Below are 21,000 nucleotides of genomic sequence, written 5' to 3'. Positions count from 1 at the left end.
GACACTCAAGAAACTCCTCCGGGGGGCATCACTATAGATTGGATGAAGAAGTGCAACAAGTTGTGACAGAGTGGTTTCGTACTCAATCCAAGGAGTTCTTCTTCCAGTGTCAAGGTGGCATAATTGCCTCAACAGCAATGGTCATTATATATAGCTCTAGCCAGCAATTAAGTCTGTACATGGAAATAGACCCTTTTATTTGATATATATATATATATATAAAGTTTCTTTCTTTCATCATGATTCGGATGGTCTTCTTATTTAGAATATCTACTTATCTACACGTAAACAAGAAAAGTATAACAGTAGAAAATACGAACGGAAAGATAGCAAGGAAAGAAGAATTTATATGAAACCAGGAACTGATATCGTAGTCTTTAAGTTCAAGTTGAAAACTAGTGGCTGGAGAGGATGTAAGATATACGACATCCAAGGACAATTTTAAGAAGTTCTAGTGACATAAAGAACGGGAAAGCAAAATGGATAGGCAATATACGAAATATATTGCGTAAGAGCAGGGAAGAATAATGTTTGGCACATGTTCTGAATATATGAAACAGAAGGAATTTTTCAAAGAGGTGATTTCGTTTTAAAGGGGAAAGGAAGAAAAAACACAAGAAGGTGTGAGAAGCACAGAATAATTAATTTTATACTATATGCAGAGAAATGGATACGACCACAATTACCCAGAGAATCATATGCCAAATAAGTGAGAAAAATTGAGGGAAAATAGTTTAGATTTAAAGAAAGTAAAATTACAACATGTGTAATTGGTTTACTTATAATAAGGCTAACAGCTGAAATGTTTATAGAAAAAAAAGGAAGTACGCACTAAGTTTTTATTGTTGTAAAGAAGACTTTTGGGTATTAGGCAGAACTCTAAAGGGATGTAGCTTACAACTGGGTGAAAAGGTAAACTTGAAGAATTAACGAAGAACAATAAGAGTGCATTTTCAGTAGTATAGAAACTTTGCCTGAGGAAGATAACTGTTTCAATGAAATGAGTACCTTTCTTGGCAAAAGTCAAATTATGTGTGGTTATATCCGTCAGTTCACTGAATACAGTTGTATTGCCCATCCCATGTAGAATACTAAAACGTGGGAAACAATCGATGGCGTATTAGCTAGAAAAATGAAATGAAGAGTTTCACGCGACGTTTTGAAGTGGCAAAAGGGTGTACCAATGCATACGCACTACAGCGCTAACAGGCGAGCAGGTCAGATACATCTCGTTCTTTGCTTTTAGCAAAGTAGACACAGACATGGAAACACTGCAGCTCTCTCATTCGCTAAGAGGACTCGGAGCTCCACCTTCGAAGGCCATAAATGCTATCTCTTAGCACACAGTGGCACTTGCATGTGTATTCATTTACTCTAGGTCCAATAACTGCGTCCACTCACAGTTGGATTCTGGTCCAAGAATGCCTGTTCATTGGTGTTGAAGGAATATACTGAAATTTGAGCACTTTATAATATAGACACATTCACTTAAGCATACTTTCTTTCCTCCTGGAGCATCGTCAATCCCTTTTGGTACGGAAATTGATAGATCCGATAGTATATATGAGTCCCTTGATTGATTCACATTTGAACTTTATATGGATGATTTCCAGGAACATTGCAATGTCTCTTTCGGATTTATCGTGAGACTTCTTAATTGAAGAGACCGATCTATTAACTATATATTAAAGTTGTGTCATTCAGAAGAAGTTCAAATGATTTTATATGACATAAATTCTTGGGAAAGTACAATCGTTGCAAGCTGAGACTTAAAGACACAGTTTGTTACAAATTATACTTACAAGATAGATACATAATAAAATCCAATACTTAACATTGGTGTTATTGTACCATATAGTTTTCAAAATTGCAATATTTTTACTTTCAAGTGATGATAGGAGAAGAAGGTACGGAGCACATGAAAAAAAACGAACTCCAGATTTCAGTGGAATTAAATATTTATTTGGCTCAACATAACGGAAACATGACGCATATCTGTTTACCTGTACTTCGTTATGTATGTACACCCACCTTGAGGCCATGATGTTCAAAACATTCGGACCAAGTTTTAAACTTAAGGTTTTCATAAGATTTTCGGAAGAAGGTTGTTGAATTTTCTCCCTACCCCTAAAGTAAGGAAAGTTTACTGGAATATTACATTAATTTAAATATTGTGAAATTTCTTGGGTAGAGCAAACTCGTCGGTGTCTATTTACAGACATTAAAAGGACTTTCCTACGGGGCACTCTTTTTATTAACGAAAAAACGGACTTAAAAACTTTTTAACAATACAGTATATGTGTTACTAAAAGCAGGATCATATAAAAGATAGTATCCGTATTATTATAAATACTCTCATTACTCTTAACGGTAGATTGATTCGTTACAGGCTGGCAGGTATTTATGCCGACAACTAGATCTGGGAAAAATACATATAAAGAAGGTCATAACAATATGACAGAATCAGGCTCCCGTATACCTCTTAATATTCCTCACTTAACTAGATATTCTGGTCATAGTACAGACGACCCGGATCGATTTTTCATGCTGTTTGATCATTTGACTTTACTTCAGGCTTGGACCCCCGAAAAAAAGAAAGAAATTCTTCCAATGTATCTGAAGGACGTAGCTCTAGACCTTGTTTTACAATTGCAAAAACAGAACCAATTCGACACACTAAGTTACGAACAACTGAAAACCAAATTAATTTCTCTGTCCTGCCCAAATTTACCCGGCGCTTCCTTCATGTAAAATTTCTTGGGTAGAGCAATAAAATGTACTCAGGATTTGGACTTTTCCCTTCACATTTTTATAAAATGTCTTCTTATGTATACAAATTATAATAAGTAATTTCTCTAATATTTAGGTAAGATTAAGATAGAAGCCCGATGACCAAGCGTCATGCGCTTTGAGGTGAGGTACTCTCGGTGACCGTGCGTCGTGAGAGGGATGTAGATTAGGTATTTCTCTCTCGGTGACAGTGCGTCGTGAGAAAGAGGAAAGGAACCCGGTGACCAAGCGTCGTGGGTATAAGGATGGGTATCTCTCGGTGACCAAGCGTCGTGAGAGGGGTTTTAGGTGTTTCGATCAATCCGGGAAGATTGATGTTGGTCGAGCCGTGCAGGTCCCTTTTATCCTGTATTGTCGGCTTCCTTCGTTGATTCTCGTCCTTCCGACTGTTGGCGATGGTGATCGACTCCTCTTCGGGACCGTCGTCTGTTTGTTTTTATTTATTACTAACACATGTAGTTCACACGTGGTTATTACATGACGTGAAGACATGCGGAACCTTACAATATTGTGAATTTTTCGATAAACAACTCTAATAATTATATTTATGTTTCATAAACCAACATTCTATTGACAGTACTACAATATGATATATTTTCTGCGAAAGAAAAGTTCAAAAGATAGTTTATCTTGGAATCAGTTCTTTTTGGACGATTTTTTTCAAATATGACTCAGGCGATTTTTTCAAATATGACTCAGGCGATTTTTTAAATATGACTCAGGCGATTTTTTCAAATATGTCAGGCGATTTTCTCAAATATGACTCAGGCGATTTTGTTCATTTGTGACTTTAAAACTCTTGAATCACCCGACCGATCTTGATCAAATTTTCAGCATGGATGAAGTTCGGACCTGGGATGGTTTTGATCATTTCACTTTGACAATGCAACTTAATGGAGGAGGAGATATGTAAAAATGATAGAAAATGACTGATATTACTGTCCAATCCATAACTTTCGGGATCGCTGAGATGAATAGTTGACACTTACGATGTCGTTTAAGTCCAATCACAGAGCGCTTCAAATAATAGTAAATGTGACTGGTTCACGGAACATATTAGTAATTTTTTCTTATTGTAACCGAGCGAAGCGGGTAATTGACACGAGTATTTAATAAATAAATATTTCATTAACAGTGCTTGGATGCGGTATGACTGAATTTTCTTGAAATACAAAAAGACATACAAGATAGTTTACTCTTGAACGTGAGAGTTCTTCGGACGAATCTTTCCGAAAGCGCCTTTTACAGTTTTGTTTATATTTCATAAATGTAAGGTTTCTATAATAACTGCAGCATTATATGATTCAATTTATGAAATAGGAGCAAGAAAGTATAGTGAGGTGGTTTATATATTGTCTTGTAAATATTGTAAAGTTTTGCTTTTGTAGGTGTAGGTAAAAAAATTACAGTCCGGAATCGTTTTATCACTACAGGTTTCTATTATAAAATCCACTAATAACAGTATACATATAAAGATATTACTACTGTATAATGTAAATTCTCTAATACTAGGTAAAGACAGGTGACCAAAGGTTCGAGCAGCCTAGGGCAGGGTCTCCACAGAGCTCCAACGTAAGCTAGAAGGAGTGAATTTTAGGATCTGCAATGTTCCATGCAACCAGTGAGGGTATTAAGAGTCACAGAGCTCCGAAGCAAGTTAGGTGATTGAGGTTAAGATGCCCAACAGAGCTCCGAGCAAGAAGAGTTCCGAAGCAAACTAGGGGCTTTTTGAATAGGTATCTCCTAGAGGTCCAGATCAAGCAAGAGGAGGGATTACCAGTCACAAACTGATGTCTCGGTTATATAGGTGCTCCAGGTGATGCAGTGGTACTGCTGTTCCCTCGTTGTCATGTGACCAATTGTTGTGTCTATTGTCTTCGTAGTTTGCAGCCATAGTAATAGTAGTAAGACGCACATGGTTGATACTTGTAAATAGAAGCACATGTTGGGCGTTTGTAAACACAACCATTCAGGATATTAATACCCGACCAGGATAGCAGTGCGGTTTTGGGAGGATGACGCTGCTGTTGTGTTTACATCAGTTTCTTGGCAAGCGCGGTGGGACAGGGGAGCGGAGAGTTTCACTCTGCAGTGTATCCAATGGTTTTTAAAAGTTGCAGTTTAGATGTTATGCATAGCCAAATTTCTTTCCGCTTAATAAAAAACGCCGTAAGTTATGTGGTTGAAGTGAACCATTCCTGCAGTAATGCAGATGTAGTGATATATGAATGGGAATTACCAATTTAAGAATAACATAGCTCAATTGACAATTCAGTGAGCTTCTACCAGGAGCGGATCCAGGGGAGGTGGATTGGGCCGATCGCCCCCACCCCAGAAGAGGAAACTTTCTTATTTTATATGTATAAATAAAACCCATACCAAAGTTTGGAGCCCTTAAAAGTAGCAGTATGACAACCCACCGCTTCCCCAAAAGTCGGTCCTGGATCCGCCCCTTGCTTCTACCGTGTATTAAGCAGATTGTATAAAAATAGGTTACGTTTTATTCGATGTCATTATAAAACAGGAGCAGCCTGTAAAACGCTGCTCGCTAGTTTGTTCGCAAGTTAATATGAAGAGTGTATTTGTTGTTGTTTGTTTTTTGCTTGTTTCTTAAGATGTCTGCAAATAACTTCAATAACTTTTGAAACTGTTTGTCTTAACTTGAACCAGGGGCGGATCCAGGTTGAATGTTTGGGGGCGGTCGTTAGAAGTCAAATCAAGGTAACAGTGTATAGCAAAAAAAAGTAAAAGAACTTTAGAAAAGGAGAAGTAGCTATTGTCTGCTATTTCTAGAACAGAAATGGCCACCTGCGATATTGAAGATGGACATTTTTTGAGGAAGAACGCCAATGTAAATAATGTCTTGCAATTTATTACTTTATTTGACTTCCGCAACGTAAAACAAAAAAAAGTAGGTCTACCTGTTTTAAGTTTTATTTTGCATTTATAATACAAAGGTGAAAATTCTTAGGTTTTATTTTTAAAATAAAAATATCCTATTCTGGGGGTGAGCAATCGCCCTGCCCATGGATCTGCCCCTGACTTGAGCATATGCGTGAAGAGGTTTATTACGAACAGGACAAAAAGAACTGTGATAGATTGATTACAAATAATCCGGTTAGAAACACTGCTGCTTGCATTTTAGTTCCGAAACCGGCCGCCCGCACTCGTTCGCTGGTCAGGTTATACAACATGTAGCTAAAGCTCTTGCATTTTGTTTTTCATATTTGGTTTTCATTTTAAGAATATGGAAAAGAATGTTTTCAGCTACCTTCATACACACACTTACCTACAAATTTTGGGCTCAAAGATAGCAAATGAGTATTAACTATACGGGAGTATGTCAAAGACTTACCTTTAAGAAGAGGAAGGATAAACTGGATTTGATAGATTGTCCTGCTTTGTACGAGACGGTATCGCAACCTGTGAAGAAAGTAAAACCAATAAATGTATTAAGCCACTGAACAGTTGCACATTTAAAACATAAATAAACTTACGCATAAAGCATTTTTCATGTGTTCTAAGAAACTTAAAGAATATCCAAAAATGTTTAATACCCAACTGACTACTACGCACACTTTCTGTAAATAACAACAATGCCATCCTAAAATTTAGTCTTCTTAGGATTTGTACAAAAATACCATTTAGAATTTAAAACACATCTGTACTCATAAGTAATTGCTCTAGTAATTCAGAATATATTTGCTTTCAACTATAGTAAAGTATACTTTCAAGCAGTATACGACATCTACCACCACCGTATATTGATGAGATTGTAGTTGGAAATTTGTGAAACAAATCCTAAAATTTTCGTTCTCCGTCAGTAGATGGTAACATTTAATTCTAAGAAAATGCTATATATTTATATACAGAGTAGACCACGAGAAAGTATTCCCAGACTGAATCAACTATATTATTACTATTATTACAATATACGCGCACTCCCATATCATAAGAAGTGCTGCAAATGATTCACGTTGATTTCAATGCACTTCTTTCACGGCAGTGTTACCACAGTCCTAGCTCTGAAATGGGCTGAAAAATAGTACCAAATTGGAACAAAAAGGGCTGAATTATATACCAGGGTAATACACGGCTCTATAACATGAAACTGAAAGATGTAATGTTCTAGAACAAACCCCCCACCCCGCCTCTTTCAAGAGTGCAAATCAACGTGTCGATTATGGCGTCACTAGGAAACATCTTAGCCTGCTAAGCCAGCAATTATGTCAATGTATTTTTCATGCTAACTAACTAACTAACTAACTAACTCTATGGCCTATGGTACCCGGAGGTTCAATGCCGCGTTCACAAAAGCTCTCCACTGACTTCTATCCTTAGTCAACTGCATCCAGTTTCCAGAGCCAGAAGATATCCGTTCCAGCTGATCATTCCTATTTTTCTCTTCCCCATCAGGAAGTCGCGGCCGGAAAGTGGGATTGCCACCGTCGCCGGAGGCAGCCGGCACCCGTCCGCGGCGACACGACGATCTACTTGTTCAAAGTTGCCGACCTTTTGCCGAGGCAGCAGGTGGTTGAAAATCGTAAAATAAAATGCCCTTTGCCGACTATTGCTGACCGTCAGAGTCGGCAAAACAGTCAAAAAGGCCTGTTTATGACCCTCTGCCGACTTCTTATGAAGGCCTCTTTTCGACGGTGGCGCCGACGCATTTAATACTCATTTCCGGCTATTTGCCGACTGCTCGGCAAGGTAACTGTTCGTCGTGGTCGAAAATCGCGCGGAAAGAGGCCGGTGTCCGGCGCCGGCAATCCGACCGCGGCATCTGGTCGGCATGGACAAATTGTCCAACTGTAGGCGGCAGAATCCTGATGGAGTTCACGTTGCTTTGAGCAGGAGAGACTTCCTAACCTTGCTTCTGTGCTGCTCTGGGCAAGAAATTCCTATCCTATCTCCACGCTGCACTGGGCAAGAGACACTAACCCACCTCTGCGCTGCTATGGGCAGGAGGTCCAAACTCATACAGAAAGGACTATTATTTAGAGATATCTACTTATTTGTAGCACAGTGTATAAGGAACTTGTATAAAACTTCTGATAATAAAAGCTGAGGGGAAAGAAACGTCTACCGTCTCTACCATACATTACAATAATAAAAACATGATTATAACCTTAAAGTACTCTTTATACCATGTAAAACAGACAAAGAATAATTCAATTTTAAAGCTTGAAACCACTAGCGAATCCAGAAAGGCCATTAGGAAGGGGCTTACTGTCTCCGGGGTTATTAATGTAGGCATCAAACAGTTTTACATCAAATGAAATTAAAGTAGTGCAATATTTTATATATAAACAAATAGAAAGGTAGTGTTTGTAGAGGGAACCAATCACCCCTAATGCTCTCCGCGAGGATTGTACAGTGCTTGAAATATATACTTGACCCTCATAAAATGTTAGGTAACACGAATGAAAGTAAAATTTCACTTAGATGTTCCTATCAATATTTTGATAGTATCAAATAAAAAAAACTTACTAACTATATGCCCTGGCAAAAACTTTTGAACTAAATTATAACACGAATTCCCTGCTTTTAGTTGACATTTAATTCCTCAGTGCATATGATTTTGGTTTGTTAATATTGATCGTAGATATTTGAAAGCATCTAGGTACATTGTCAAAGATATTATTTGATATTTTGACTCATCCGTAACTTAAAATATTACGATCCCAGCGAATTTCCATGTGTTTACTTTGTTCTGCATTTACTTCTAAACCTACGTCGCTGCAAGCGTTTAATACGGCAACTGCATTTCTTTATATTGTTTTCCTATCATTCTCTGTCAGATTTGCGTCATTAGTATACACCATAACCAGGTGAATACCATTCAGCTCTAGGCCCTGGTTATTGTCATTGATTTTCCTTTTACTGTACTCCAGAACAAAGTTGAATATAATGCCTCTCCTTGTTTCAGATCATTTTCGACGTCAAATAAACATGAAAATAATGGTCGCATGGCTGGTAAGGACTCTGCACAAGCCACCGGCATTATTTCACACCCTGTCAGTAAAATTCCCGTCAATTGGCTACCATAATCAGTTGCGAATTTGCACTACCAATCACAATGTTCCTTCTTTCTTAAGGGTCACGTTAACAATTGAATTGATTGGCTACGGTTTAGAAAAGCAACCAATTATAACGTGGGGACAACGTTGATACTTAAATAGTCTACCGTTTCCCAATGTAGGACCAAGTGTCTATGCTGCTAGGCTCTGAGTTACGATTATTTTAAAGGAAAAGATAAAAATCGACTAAGATGACAATGTTGGCTGTCAACTGACGAAAATAAAAATAAAACATTCATCTTTTGAAGCTCAACTGTAAATAAAGAATAAAAAAGTTCTTTCACAACCACATCTTTTAAAAATATGCTCAACACAGCCAGTTGAATCTTTGTTTACATGTGCTTCAGAAGGAAACTACCGAGAGGATAGCAAAAAGATAAATGGAAAGAGGGGTTGAAGTGCATTGTCTCACTTCTGCCTACAACTCGTATGAAGGAAAACACTACATCTCGTGTTAACCGCTTTGTTTATTTCAATTTCAGAAAAAGTGTCGTCCCAGCTGATGAAAAAATAAAATGTTTTTTTTTGTTGCTGCCACTCAGCCTTAATGCTAAAAATAGCTATGCTGGTAACCAAGATATATATATATATATAATACTTTTACTTACTACCTCTATTTCAAAGCAAACCAGTTTTGCTGATACATTACACATTTTTTTAAAAAATATATTATTTATAAAATATTTAATACGAACACAATATGTGTTTAATCTTTGTGATATACATAGCATTGGGAGTCATCTAGGTCATCTAGTCTAATGGTTGGAACGTTGGACTCACGTCCGCGTGTTCTCGGGTTCGATTTCCGGCCGGTGCTTCCCAATTTTCTGCGTCCACCCAGCGTCGTAAAGCAAGCTAGGTAGTGACGTGAATGAAAGAAGTGACAGCTTCTAGGTCTACGATACGACGACTAGTGACAGGACGACACAGCGCGCTGACCCCGTGTTCGACGCTAGACTAGACGTAATTCAGCCAGTCGCTGACAGATGGCGTTGGAGCGGCTCAGGTCTTCAAATGAACTGTTACGCCATGTGGGCTTTTTGGATATACATATCATTCATACGTATATAAAATATAGAGGAAATTAATATTTAAAGAAATTAAGCTTGTGACAGTTCTTTTAACCTCATTTGTAATTTGGAGAAGATATGTGTTTGTTCCGTAACAGTTTTGTGTTGTAAACCACCGCTAATTGTTTTATTCTATACACGAGCGCTGGTGAACGATTATTAGTGAGTGAGACTCCGGTGTGTTAGGACGTGAAAACGCCTGTCAGCTACGTGAAGTTATTGGCATGTTGTTATTTTATTTTAAGTGTCAGTATTATGTTGTGTTCTTCCAGTATTGAAATCATCAGAACAATTAAATCAACAGATAAGTACTAAGCTCTTATTTTTATTTTGAGATAGCATGATTGGCTTAACTACATTTCTTTTTCAACTGATTAATCTTCATTAATGAATAGTGAAAAGCTCCCGCTTCATTAATATTACTTAGCTCATTGATTTATAGTATGAGAACTATTTTTTCTATTATCTTTGAAACAAGGTGCAATTTATACATTTTGAATTTACTGATTCCTTCTTCAAGGCTACTAAATGTTCTCTGCTTTTTCGAATTCAATTTGGATTATATTACTAAGGATCCATACATCCTCACGTACTATAAGCCATATGTGTCCAGAATAAACACGTGTTTTTCCGATTATAAACACACAGTGTCAGGTGACAGAAGGAAACTGCGCCTTTCAAGTAGAAACGAAGAGAACACGGAAAGCCACGAAGAAATCCGACAACCCCTCCACATGTCCTCCTTCCAAGAGGAAGGCTATAAAAGCGAGTGACGTTACCAATAAGTTATCAGTGCCAGTGGTGATCGCTCACCAACAATACCTTCTGTCCTGATCACTATGGGCTACGGACAGTTATCCTAATACTTACTCCCGAGACTGCCATGGGTTACGGAATGTAAAACTATCCCGTCTGAGACTGCTATGAGCTAAGACAAAATCCTACCAAGAGAGCATCGGGTGCCGAAAGGAATTATTCCTATCTTACACGGAGAACATTTATTTAGATCATTTAAAGACTTGTACAAATTTTTTATAGTAAAAAGTTGAAGGGTTAAAATAATTCTGTTTACATTATTGACTCTACCTATAGAATATTGGAATATATAAATGTAGTCTTGCTTAACCATTTATATGGTCCTATTGCTTACAAGTAACAAGATTTCTATTGCGTTATTTGCACTAATGATAACTTGAATGATCGTTTAATTAGTGTTTTTGCTTTCTATTTCGACCTTCCTTAGGACGCCATCTCCACAGCCTAGACCCTTGAGTTCCAGTAACCTTCTCCCTATGAAAGTAATAAGTTTTAATGTTGAGAGCCTGTTTTCATATCATTTTAATTTTAGTTGTTCTATTAAACAAACTAACTGACTAGCACTATGGACTATAAAACACGGAGGTTCGATGCCGCGTTCACGAAAGCTCTTCATTGACTTTTGTTCTTAGCCAATTGGATCTAGTTTCAACTCCGTATTCCTATTTCTGCACGATCCATCTTAATATTGTCCTGCCATGTAGGTTTAGGTATTCCCAATGGTCGTTTTCTGATTGGATTTGTAGTTAAAACTTGGAAAGCGTTCCTACTTTCTTCCACTCTGGCTACATGATTTGTTCATCTGAACCTCCTAGACTTGATGACCCTAACAACGTTCGGTAAACGTTATTAATTATGCAGTTCCTCGTTATGAAGTTTCCGCCGTTTTGCATTCCCATTCCTCTTGGATCCGAATATATGTCTCAGGTTTCTATTCTCAAAAGTCGTTCCGCTGGATCACTGAAATAATTTTGCCATAATGTTTATGTTTTTGAAAGGTTTTGTTATTATTATTGTTATTATTACCTTCGTACAATATGTATATACGTGATTTGCGGATCACTTGTTTAGATAGTTGTAATCTTCGTCAATAAGTTACAACCCACTTCAGCACCAGAGCAGCTTTATTTCCCGAGTTCTGAGAAAATTTGTTTTATTTATGTTTTCTTAGTCTGTGGGTAGATATTTCAACGCAAATGCTGCTAATTACTTCTGAGAAACATTCCTAAATTTAATTGATATTACATACAATGTGATTCACTAGAAACACATGTTTAGCTATTTCAGGATAATCTAGCTATAAAATAAACATCCTGTTCTTTGAATCCAAAATACAAAATAAATAAATAAATAAAATAAAAAATAAAAAAAATTATGACATCATGGTTAGGGAAACGTATTTCAAATATGAAAACAAAAAACAATTTTACGAGAATTCCTCAATGCTTGGCAATTAAAGGATAAAATTAAATTTGATTCTCAAATAATAAAATTATATATCACATTTATTTTTTACAATACAGGCAGTGGTGGATCTAGAAAGTCAAAACAAGGGGGCAGCTCGAACCCAGACTATACTAGGTATATCATGAGTTTAGTATAAACTTTTAAATGAAAAAAAAAATATGTTAATAATAAAAATAAAATAGGTTTCCTTGGCCTCCGTCTAGATCCGTCACCACTGAATGCAAGATATATTTATCTAGACTTACATAAGTAACATGTATGTAAAAGCAAAGTATTGCATTCTCTGTTCATTTCAAACTAATTTCTTTATAAATCAATAGACTGGAAAAAACAAAGGTCATTCAGGTGATCAACACCGTTAACAGCTACATTTTAGAATTTATATATTCAAGTCACATCTAGCTTCCAGCAACAATCATGCAGCATGCCGACGAAAACAGTCCTTGAATTGAGGTTGCCATAAAAATCACAATTTATCGGAATATATCGAAGTATAAGATATCACTGGATACATTGAGGACTTAAATAATTTATTTCTTGTTTATTTGCAAAATCTTCCTACCACTAGAAGGGAGTGAAATTAACTTCAAAATAACGCTCACCCGACGGCAACGACATGCATGTGCTAAAATTTCATTCAACAAAAAGAATCGAATTGATGCGGAAACTTAGCTACAAAATTGTTGTACCATTTCAAAATTGACTTATTTGCCGATTTTTCAAACTAATTCAATCTCAAACTGATTTTGCAAGTTTCCACTTGAGCTTTCAAGTAAGTCTATTTTACTGCTTAAATTGCATATATTACCAAACTTACACGTGTATGTATAAAAAAAATATAATTTTGTTTACAGCTTAAGGATACTTACATATTGAACAACCCATTAGTAAATCTAGAACCTGTGGCTACGTTAGGATGAAGTCGCACATGGAAATTGCTCTTCGGACGTTCAATCCATATCAAAAACAGTTTCTTGTTATCTGTTTCAACTTTTACTAAAAAGCAGGGGTGCCCACAAGGGGGGACTATGACGCAAAGTGCGTCATTGAAATATTTGGGGGGGTAAAAATCTGTATAAATATGTTTCAGGGAGTGCAAAAATTAATCGAAAAGAAGATTTTTTTCATGGAAGAACACTTACGGGTAGACAATTGGGGGGGTGCGTCATGGACATAAGGGGGGGGGCACCACTGTAAAAAGGAATCAATATTGAAACCTGAATTGTACTATGGAAGTGGGAGATGGAATCTGCTATCCCAACATTATTTATATATTTGGTCTAGGAATTAATTCGTGCGGTTGGTACGCATACATTGAAGCTGTAGTACAAACACAAAATACATAAATACCTTAACAAAAATATTGCCCATCGCTAGCCACCACTTTCGCCCATCTGTCAGGCAATGTACGGATTCCGTGGCGAAAGAAGTCCTCATCCTTGGAAGCGATCCAGTCAGAGACACATGTTTCGATATCTTCTGAATAAGTAAATCGCTGTCCAATCAAATCGTTGTTCATGCAATCGAACAAGTAGTAGTCCGAAGGAGCAACGTCTGGTGAATACGGCAGTGGGGTAAAACTTCCCATCCGACATTTTCTAAATAGGTTTTGACCGGTTTTGCAACATGTGGGCGAGCGTTATCATGTTGAACAATAAGTTTATCATGTCTGTTCTCCCATTCTGGTCGTGTTCTGGCCAGAGCTTGCTTCAAACGCATTAATTGTCGTCGATAACGTTCTCCATTCATAGTTTCACCCGGTTGCAGCAGCTCATAGTACACCACACCTTTCATATCCCACCATATGCACAGCATAACCTTTGCACAGTGAATATCTCGTTTTGGTTGTGATGGACCTGGTTCACCTGGTTTCACCCAGGCCTTTTTTCGTTTAGGGTTCTCGTAATGGATCCACTTCTCATCACCCGTAATAATTCGATGCAGAAACCCCTTTCTGCTCTGTCGTTGAAGCAGCAATTCGCAAATGGTTATTCGTCTTTCAACGTCTCTGTCTTTCAATTCATGTGGAACCCAATGTGACATCTTTTGAATCATTCCCATGGCTTTCAAGCGTTTGGAGACTGTTGTTTGATCAACGCCTAATGCTGCTGCAAGTTGTTCCTGCGTTTGACACGAATCCTGCTCGAGCAATGCTGTCAATTCTTCGTCTTGAAATTTTTTTGGCTGTCCAGCTCGCTCTTGGTCTGCCAAGCCGAAATCACCACTTCTAAACCGTGCAAACCACTTCTGACCAAACCGCTTCGCTCAGCTAGAGCATGGTCACCATACACTTCCACCAAAATACGATGACTTTCAGTCGCACTTTTCTGCATGTTAAAGTAATGCAGCAGGACACCCCGCAAAAACACTTTATCAGGCACAAATTTCGCCATGTTCACTTAACTACAAACTGGTGTTGTTGACGCTTTAATCCACTGCCCTATACTACGAACGATACGCGATGACAGGGGTTTGCAACACATGTGTGGATACACGGAACTGTGGGACGCTCCGTTCGTTGCGCCATCTCTTGTCCACCCGCACGAATTAATTCCTAGACCAAATATGTTGGGATAACAGGTTCCATATATAAATACAGGGCCGGATTTAGGGGGTGCAAAGGTGCACGTGCACCCCATTTCGTTGTAAATATACACTACCTAAAGTGAGAAACTGGCAGTGAAAATAGCAACACTTTCCGAAAATTTCTGCTGTCATGTTTCTGTTTGGGCTTAAAACAAAGAAAAGTTTTGCAAAATCGATAGTTTAAGCCAATTTTCTAAAAGTTGAAAGAAAAGTATTCACCGAGAACAGACACTTAACATTCCTAAACCATTTTCTCACTCGCACCACAGATGCCTAAAGGCATTTTTAAAAATTCCAATTCAATTCAAATGTACTGATAGTTATTGGTGCAACACCCCCACCAGAAAATCCTGAATCCGACCCTTCATATATATATATAGGGCCGGATTCAGGATTTGTTGAAGGAGGTGCACCAATAACTACCGCTACATTTGATTTAAATTTTTAAGTTTTTAAATGCCTTTAGGTATCAATGGTGTGAATGAAGAATACTGCTTTGTTCAGTGAATCCTTTTCCTTCAACCATCAGATAACCGGCTTAAACTATTGCTTTTGCAAAACTAAGCTTTCTTTTAAGCCTCAAACAGACACATGACAGCAGAAAGTTACGGAGAATGTTGCTTTTTCACTGCTAGGTTCTCATTTTAGATAGTGTATATTTACAACGAAGGGGGGGGGGATGCACGTGCATCTTCGCACCTTCCTAAATCCGGCCATATATATATATATATATATATATATATATATATATATATATATATATATATATATATATATATATATATATAATTGCTTCTCGCGATCATTTACAATCCTTTCTCTATGACAATCAGAGCTGAAACCAAAAATCTTCGATTTTTACCGGTCTCGATTTGAGTAGAGGTATAAAGATCGAAGATCGAACTTACTCTTGAGATGCTGAATGCCTATGAGAAAGCTATTCGAGAGCTTTCGTAGGAACTAAGCATCTCGTATGAATTCATGAAAAGGATTTTAACAGCCGAATAAATGGGCAAATAGCTTCCTTCTTCACCACGAAAACGCGCCGTGTCACACAAATTGCTTTTGATCCGCGAGAATTTATCCGAAAAAATTATTCCTGTCTGTCTACATTCACTGTTCTCCAGATATAGCACCATGCGACTTCTCGCTCTTACCAAAAATTAAAACCACTCTTAAATGTTTTGACGTCATTCCTGATACTGAGAGGTCCACAACAGAGCAGCTAAACGCCTCCCCCTCCCAAAAAAAGCCTTCCAGAAATGATTATAGTCATGGATTCAACGTTGGAATAAGTAAATTGATAGCCAAGGACAGTACTTTGATTAAATCAAATTCCATGTAAGCTTATTACTTTATTTCTAATAAAATTATTCACCGTATTCTTTGATCACATCTCGTATTATCTGTCGACAGATGGACCAACGACATAGAACCCCCCCCAAAAAAAAATCCTTACTTATGGATTGGATAATTTTCAAGTCTAAAAAGTAGATAATAGAAAAATATTTAAAAAATAAAAAAATGGCCGCACATAGAGTTATGGAATTGAGTTCTCAATTTAGGTAGCAAAACAGCTAAGTCATTAATTCCAAAGGATCCTAAATGATTACAATAAAATATATTCATTCCTAAAAGCTATTTACTTCAAGTGAACTTTGTCCTACATCAAGTGAGAAAGATAATGAGTATCTGCCTAACCAACTAACACATCTCTTTAAGACGAGCACAAGAAAGAAAGAGAGAGAGATGGACTTATTTTAGTGTCCCCTTAACCTTTTGACGTCACCAAAAATCGCATTACACTGTGTTCACTTCCTGCTTTTAAGTCTGACGATGTGCCAAAGCCAAAGTCCAGTCGTCGCCAGCATTGTTCGCTTTTTTAATGGGAGGAAAACGGGGATAAATAATGGACGCTGATAGATCCATCAAATGGTGGGTTCATGGAAGCGTCTCGGCAGACGCAGAGAAGAAGAAGAGAGAAATGAAAGAAGAATGAACTTCGAGAAGCAGGAAGAGCAAACTTTTACTTTAATTGAGCAAATAAACTTATTCTATCCTTTCCTATTAAAAGTTTTATATAATAAAAAAAAAAAACGTTTTTGGTGTGGATATGTTTTCTTTCGCTAGAATCAACACGATTTTAATAGAAGGGTTATAGACCTTAAGGTTTAGCTTCCTTCCTATATTTATAGATCAAATTGCTTTAAATTAAAGCCGTCTTTTATCAGTTTGCATACCAACGCAGTTTTCGAAGCTTTCACAAAAATAACAGATAGCAGTGAAAATATTTATTTCACTATTTTTGAGTTACGAAGCCGCCGTGACTCAGTAGTAGCGCGTTCACCTCTGGTGCATGGGGTTCTTGGTTTGATCCCAGCCCACACCAATCGAACTTTGTAGTGGACAAACACCGTGTGCGTGGGTTTTCTCGAGGATCTCCCGTTTCACCTAACTTTATTCATTCCACCATTTCATTCATTTCTCATCATCACCGTCTTCTTCATCCTTGCCGGCATAACCGTAGGACGTTCAACTTCAAGATTTCATTTCATTTTCTCATTTTGTGTTACTTATTTCAAATATCTAGGATCATTATTAACAGATGAAAACCATATTCACGGACAAATTAAATGTCGATTAAAAGCAGGAATTCGTATTATTATTAACTTCAAAATATCTTATCGCCGCGAATTCTGTCGAAGAATTTGAAGCTTAAAATATATAAAATGATAATCATGCCTGTTGTTCTGTATGGTTGCGAAACATGGTCGCTTATTTTGAGGGAAGAACGCAGACTGAAAGTATTTGAGAACAAATTTCTGAGACGAATATTCGGACCCAAGAGAAACGGGAATGGGGAATGGTGGAAACTTCATAACGAGGAACTACATAATTTATACAGTTTACCAAACATTTTTAGGGTCATCTACTCTAGGAGGATCAGGTGGACATTTCATGTCAGTGGTGGATCCAAGGGAGGCGATGGGGGCAATTCCCTCCCCAGAAAAGGAAACTTTCTTATTTTATATATAAATAAAACCCAGAGTTTGAACCTCTTACAAGTAGCTCTAAATAGCAGTATTAGAACTCACCTCCCCCCAGAAGTCTGTCCTGGATCCGACCCTATTTCATGCAGCCATAGTGAAAGAAAACGCTTTCGAAGTCTTAACTGGAAGACCAATCGAGAGACGATCATTAGGAAGACCTAGGCGCAGATAGGAAGACAATATTAAGATGGATCTCGCAGAAATAGGAATATCAAGTAGAAACTGGATTCACTTGTCTAGGATAAAAGTCAGTGGAGAGGTTTTGTGAACGCGGTATTGAACCTCCTAGTTCCATAGACCATAGAGTTAGTTAGCCTGATCTGTTGAAACAGGCAGCATCAAGTTGGAACACGTTCTGACTTGTCAGTCACCGTCCAGAGCAGCTAGAGTGCGGTTGTGTTTAGCGTGTCTGTCGCGCATCAACAACGCGTGAAAACATTAAGTTCTGTTTCAAGTTGAAAAAAAGTGCCAAAGAAACTCATGAAAAGTTGAAATTGGAGTATGGCGATAATGTTGTAAGTCTGAAGACTATTTCAAGTGGTATGAGCGTTTAAACAGCGAAAATGGTTCAATAGAAGACGTCCATTAACCTCTATTAACTTCAAAACCAAGAGAAAACGTGCAAAAAGCGGCAAAAAGCTATTCGCTCAAATAAGCGAATAACTATTCAAGAACTTTTCAAACAACTAAACATCTTGTACAGGTCCGTACAAAGCATTTTAGCCACGAATTTGGAAATGAGAAGAGTGAGTACGAAATTCGTTCCCAGACTTTTGACTAACGAGTTTCTGGCCAAAAAAATATTCCTGTTTGTAGACATCCACCGTACTCTCCAGATATAACATAATGTGACTTCTGGATCTTCCCCAAAGTTAAAACCGTGCTTAAAGGAAAATGTTTGGACATTATTCCTAACATTGAGAGGGCCACGATAAAGCAGCCGAACGTCTTTCCAAAAGAATCCTTCCAGATATTCTTCAAGTCATGGGTTCAACGTTGGAACAAGTGCATTGCTAGCCAAGTAGATTAAATCAAATTCCATTTAAGTTTATTATTTTGTTTCAAATAAAATTATTCACTGTATTTTTTGATCACAACTGGTACTTTTATTGGCTGTTCTTTACGCACTTGATCCAAAAGTCAGTAATGCAAAAGTATCACATATCATCCGTAAGAGGCCTCATCCCGACGAAATTAAAATACCGCTAATTTTACAGTAATTATGTGATATCTTCAAATAGATAAAAGTTAATCGAAATGTGGAACAAGAGCGTCCTAGACAATATCATTTTAAGCGAGATACCGTTATCACGTCTCATTTATCTGCTTTCGATTTCCAGCCATTTTGAAAATCGGCATTTAATTTCGCGTTTCAAAAAGGCTGAAAAACGGAAAGACACTAGGTGACTTGTGATAACGGTATCTCACGCAAAATAATATTGTCTAGGGCGCTCTTGTTCCACATTTCGATTATCTTTTATCTATTTGAAGATATCACATAATTACTATAAAATTTGGGCTATTTTAATTTCGCCGGGATGAGGCCTCTTAAGAACCCAAGGACAGTACTTCATCTATCATCTACGTAATAAAGCCAAACTATCAAGTGAGTGACATCTTATATTTAGATTTCGTAGCCTAATGCACATAGCAGGTACTGAGGTCGCGTGATGTCAATATTAATTTCTGTTCTCGTCGGTTACGCACGGTAGCCCGTTTTGAATTGATCTATCTAAAATAATACCACATCTTATATAATCATGATGTTGACAAATGGATGTTAAACTGCAAAGAAACAAACAAATTTCATGGGCTTATATTTCAAGCGAGATTCCTTATTATTATATGTTTCATATAATTCTAATATAAACATGATCACAGTTTATTCCTTAAGGGGGCAAACTACTAAATATTTTTTTAAAAGCTAACAATTTTTGTTTTGCCCGTTTTTCGTAAGTGAAAAGAGATAATGAAATGTAACTTACCACAATAATAGATAATATTATTCTACACCCGAAAATGTGAATCGGAAGAATTTTCAGTGTTGCCATCCATATAAATTACAGTGTGATCAGAATTTGAATTACCCAAAAATCTAGGTTAAGTCAGCGAGTAGAAAAATTGACTCAACGGTAATTGATGACTAATCATGTTGTCTTTGTTCCTTGTTATCTACATTTTAAATAATATTTGTGTTTATTTTGTAGTAACTTATGTAATAATAATAATGTTATTTAAAAAGTAGTTAACAAGGAACAAAATCAGCACGTACGTCATCAATTAGCGGTGAGTCCATTTTTCTACTCGCTGCCTTAACCTAGATTTTTGGGTAATTCAAACTCTGGTCACACTGTAATTTATATGGATGGCAACACTGAAAATTCTTCCGATTCGCATTTTCGCGTGTAGAATAACATTATCGTAAAACTCATCTAATTTGTAATTTATAGAAAGAAGGCAAAAATAAATAAGAACGAGTAAAAGGAAATAATCGGAGAAAAATGCAACTATTCCAAATTAATTTTCATTGCATAGAAATGATTACTTTTCTTACTTCATTAAATCGACCTTCAACATTAGCCGGGAAACAGACATACAGACAGAGCATAAGATTGAAAAAAATCAACGAAACTGCAAACCTAAGATAGGAATGCATTAAAGAGACCGTTCTCATCGCCAGGAAATCAATTTGCTGAGATATGGACGCTTCATCGCTCGAACAACGCCATACGAAGCTACAAATAAGACCAACGATTTGTAACATGATGACTTCTGCCTCCAAAACTCAGTCGCGCAAGATCTCCGTGTGCGAGCTCATCCTATTTGTTTAATTTAATCATCGAAAGACAAATTTAATATGACGAAGAAGATATCCAACTCGTAAAAAGACTGTTTTACAATTCTTTGGAACCTTCAAAGTATTTAGAAGCTATCCTCGTCGTCCTTCCAAAAAGAGGGAAGTCACCGGAAAACATCGCCCTCACAGAAGAGAAGGGAAAAGACGATTGCTAGCCGCCTATGATGCTGGGACCCCGACTCCTCATTGGTCACCGCACGGGATTGAACTTCTAGCAATTTTGATGTCCAATGAATTAGAGGACTTTCCATTCACCTTTGTGGACTAAACAAGTGCCACCGAAC

The 21,000-nt window shown here is 37.3% G+C and overlaps 1 protein-coding gene across 2 annotated transcripts in view; it reads right to left on the bottom strand.

Annotated features, from left to right (window-relative positions):
* The window catches only part of LOC145675647 (uncharacterized), a 920,247-nt gene that overhangs the window by 520,042 nt on the left and 379,205 nt on the right, over window positions 1-21,000 (bottom strand). For both annotated transcript variants that reach the window (XM_081746206.1, XM_081746207.1), the window contains exon 3: window positions 6,146-6,213. In XM_081746206.1, the coding sequence (XP_081602332.1) occupies window positions 6,146-6,213 (68 nt within the window). The remainder of the gene's footprint in view (window positions 1-6,145; window positions 6,214-21,000) is intronic.

The sequence above is a fragment of the Thermobia domestica genome, chromosome 18 (genome assembly GCF_964235325.1).
Source record: "Thermobia domestica chromosome 18, izTheDome1.hap1.1, whole genome shotgun sequence".
NCBI classification, from domain to species: Eukaryota; Metazoa; Arthropoda; class Insecta; order Zygentoma; family Lepismatidae; genus Thermobia; species Thermobia domestica.
The sequence above is the reverse complement of the archived record's forward strand: the minus strand, read 5'-3'. Positions and strand labels throughout refer to the sequence as shown.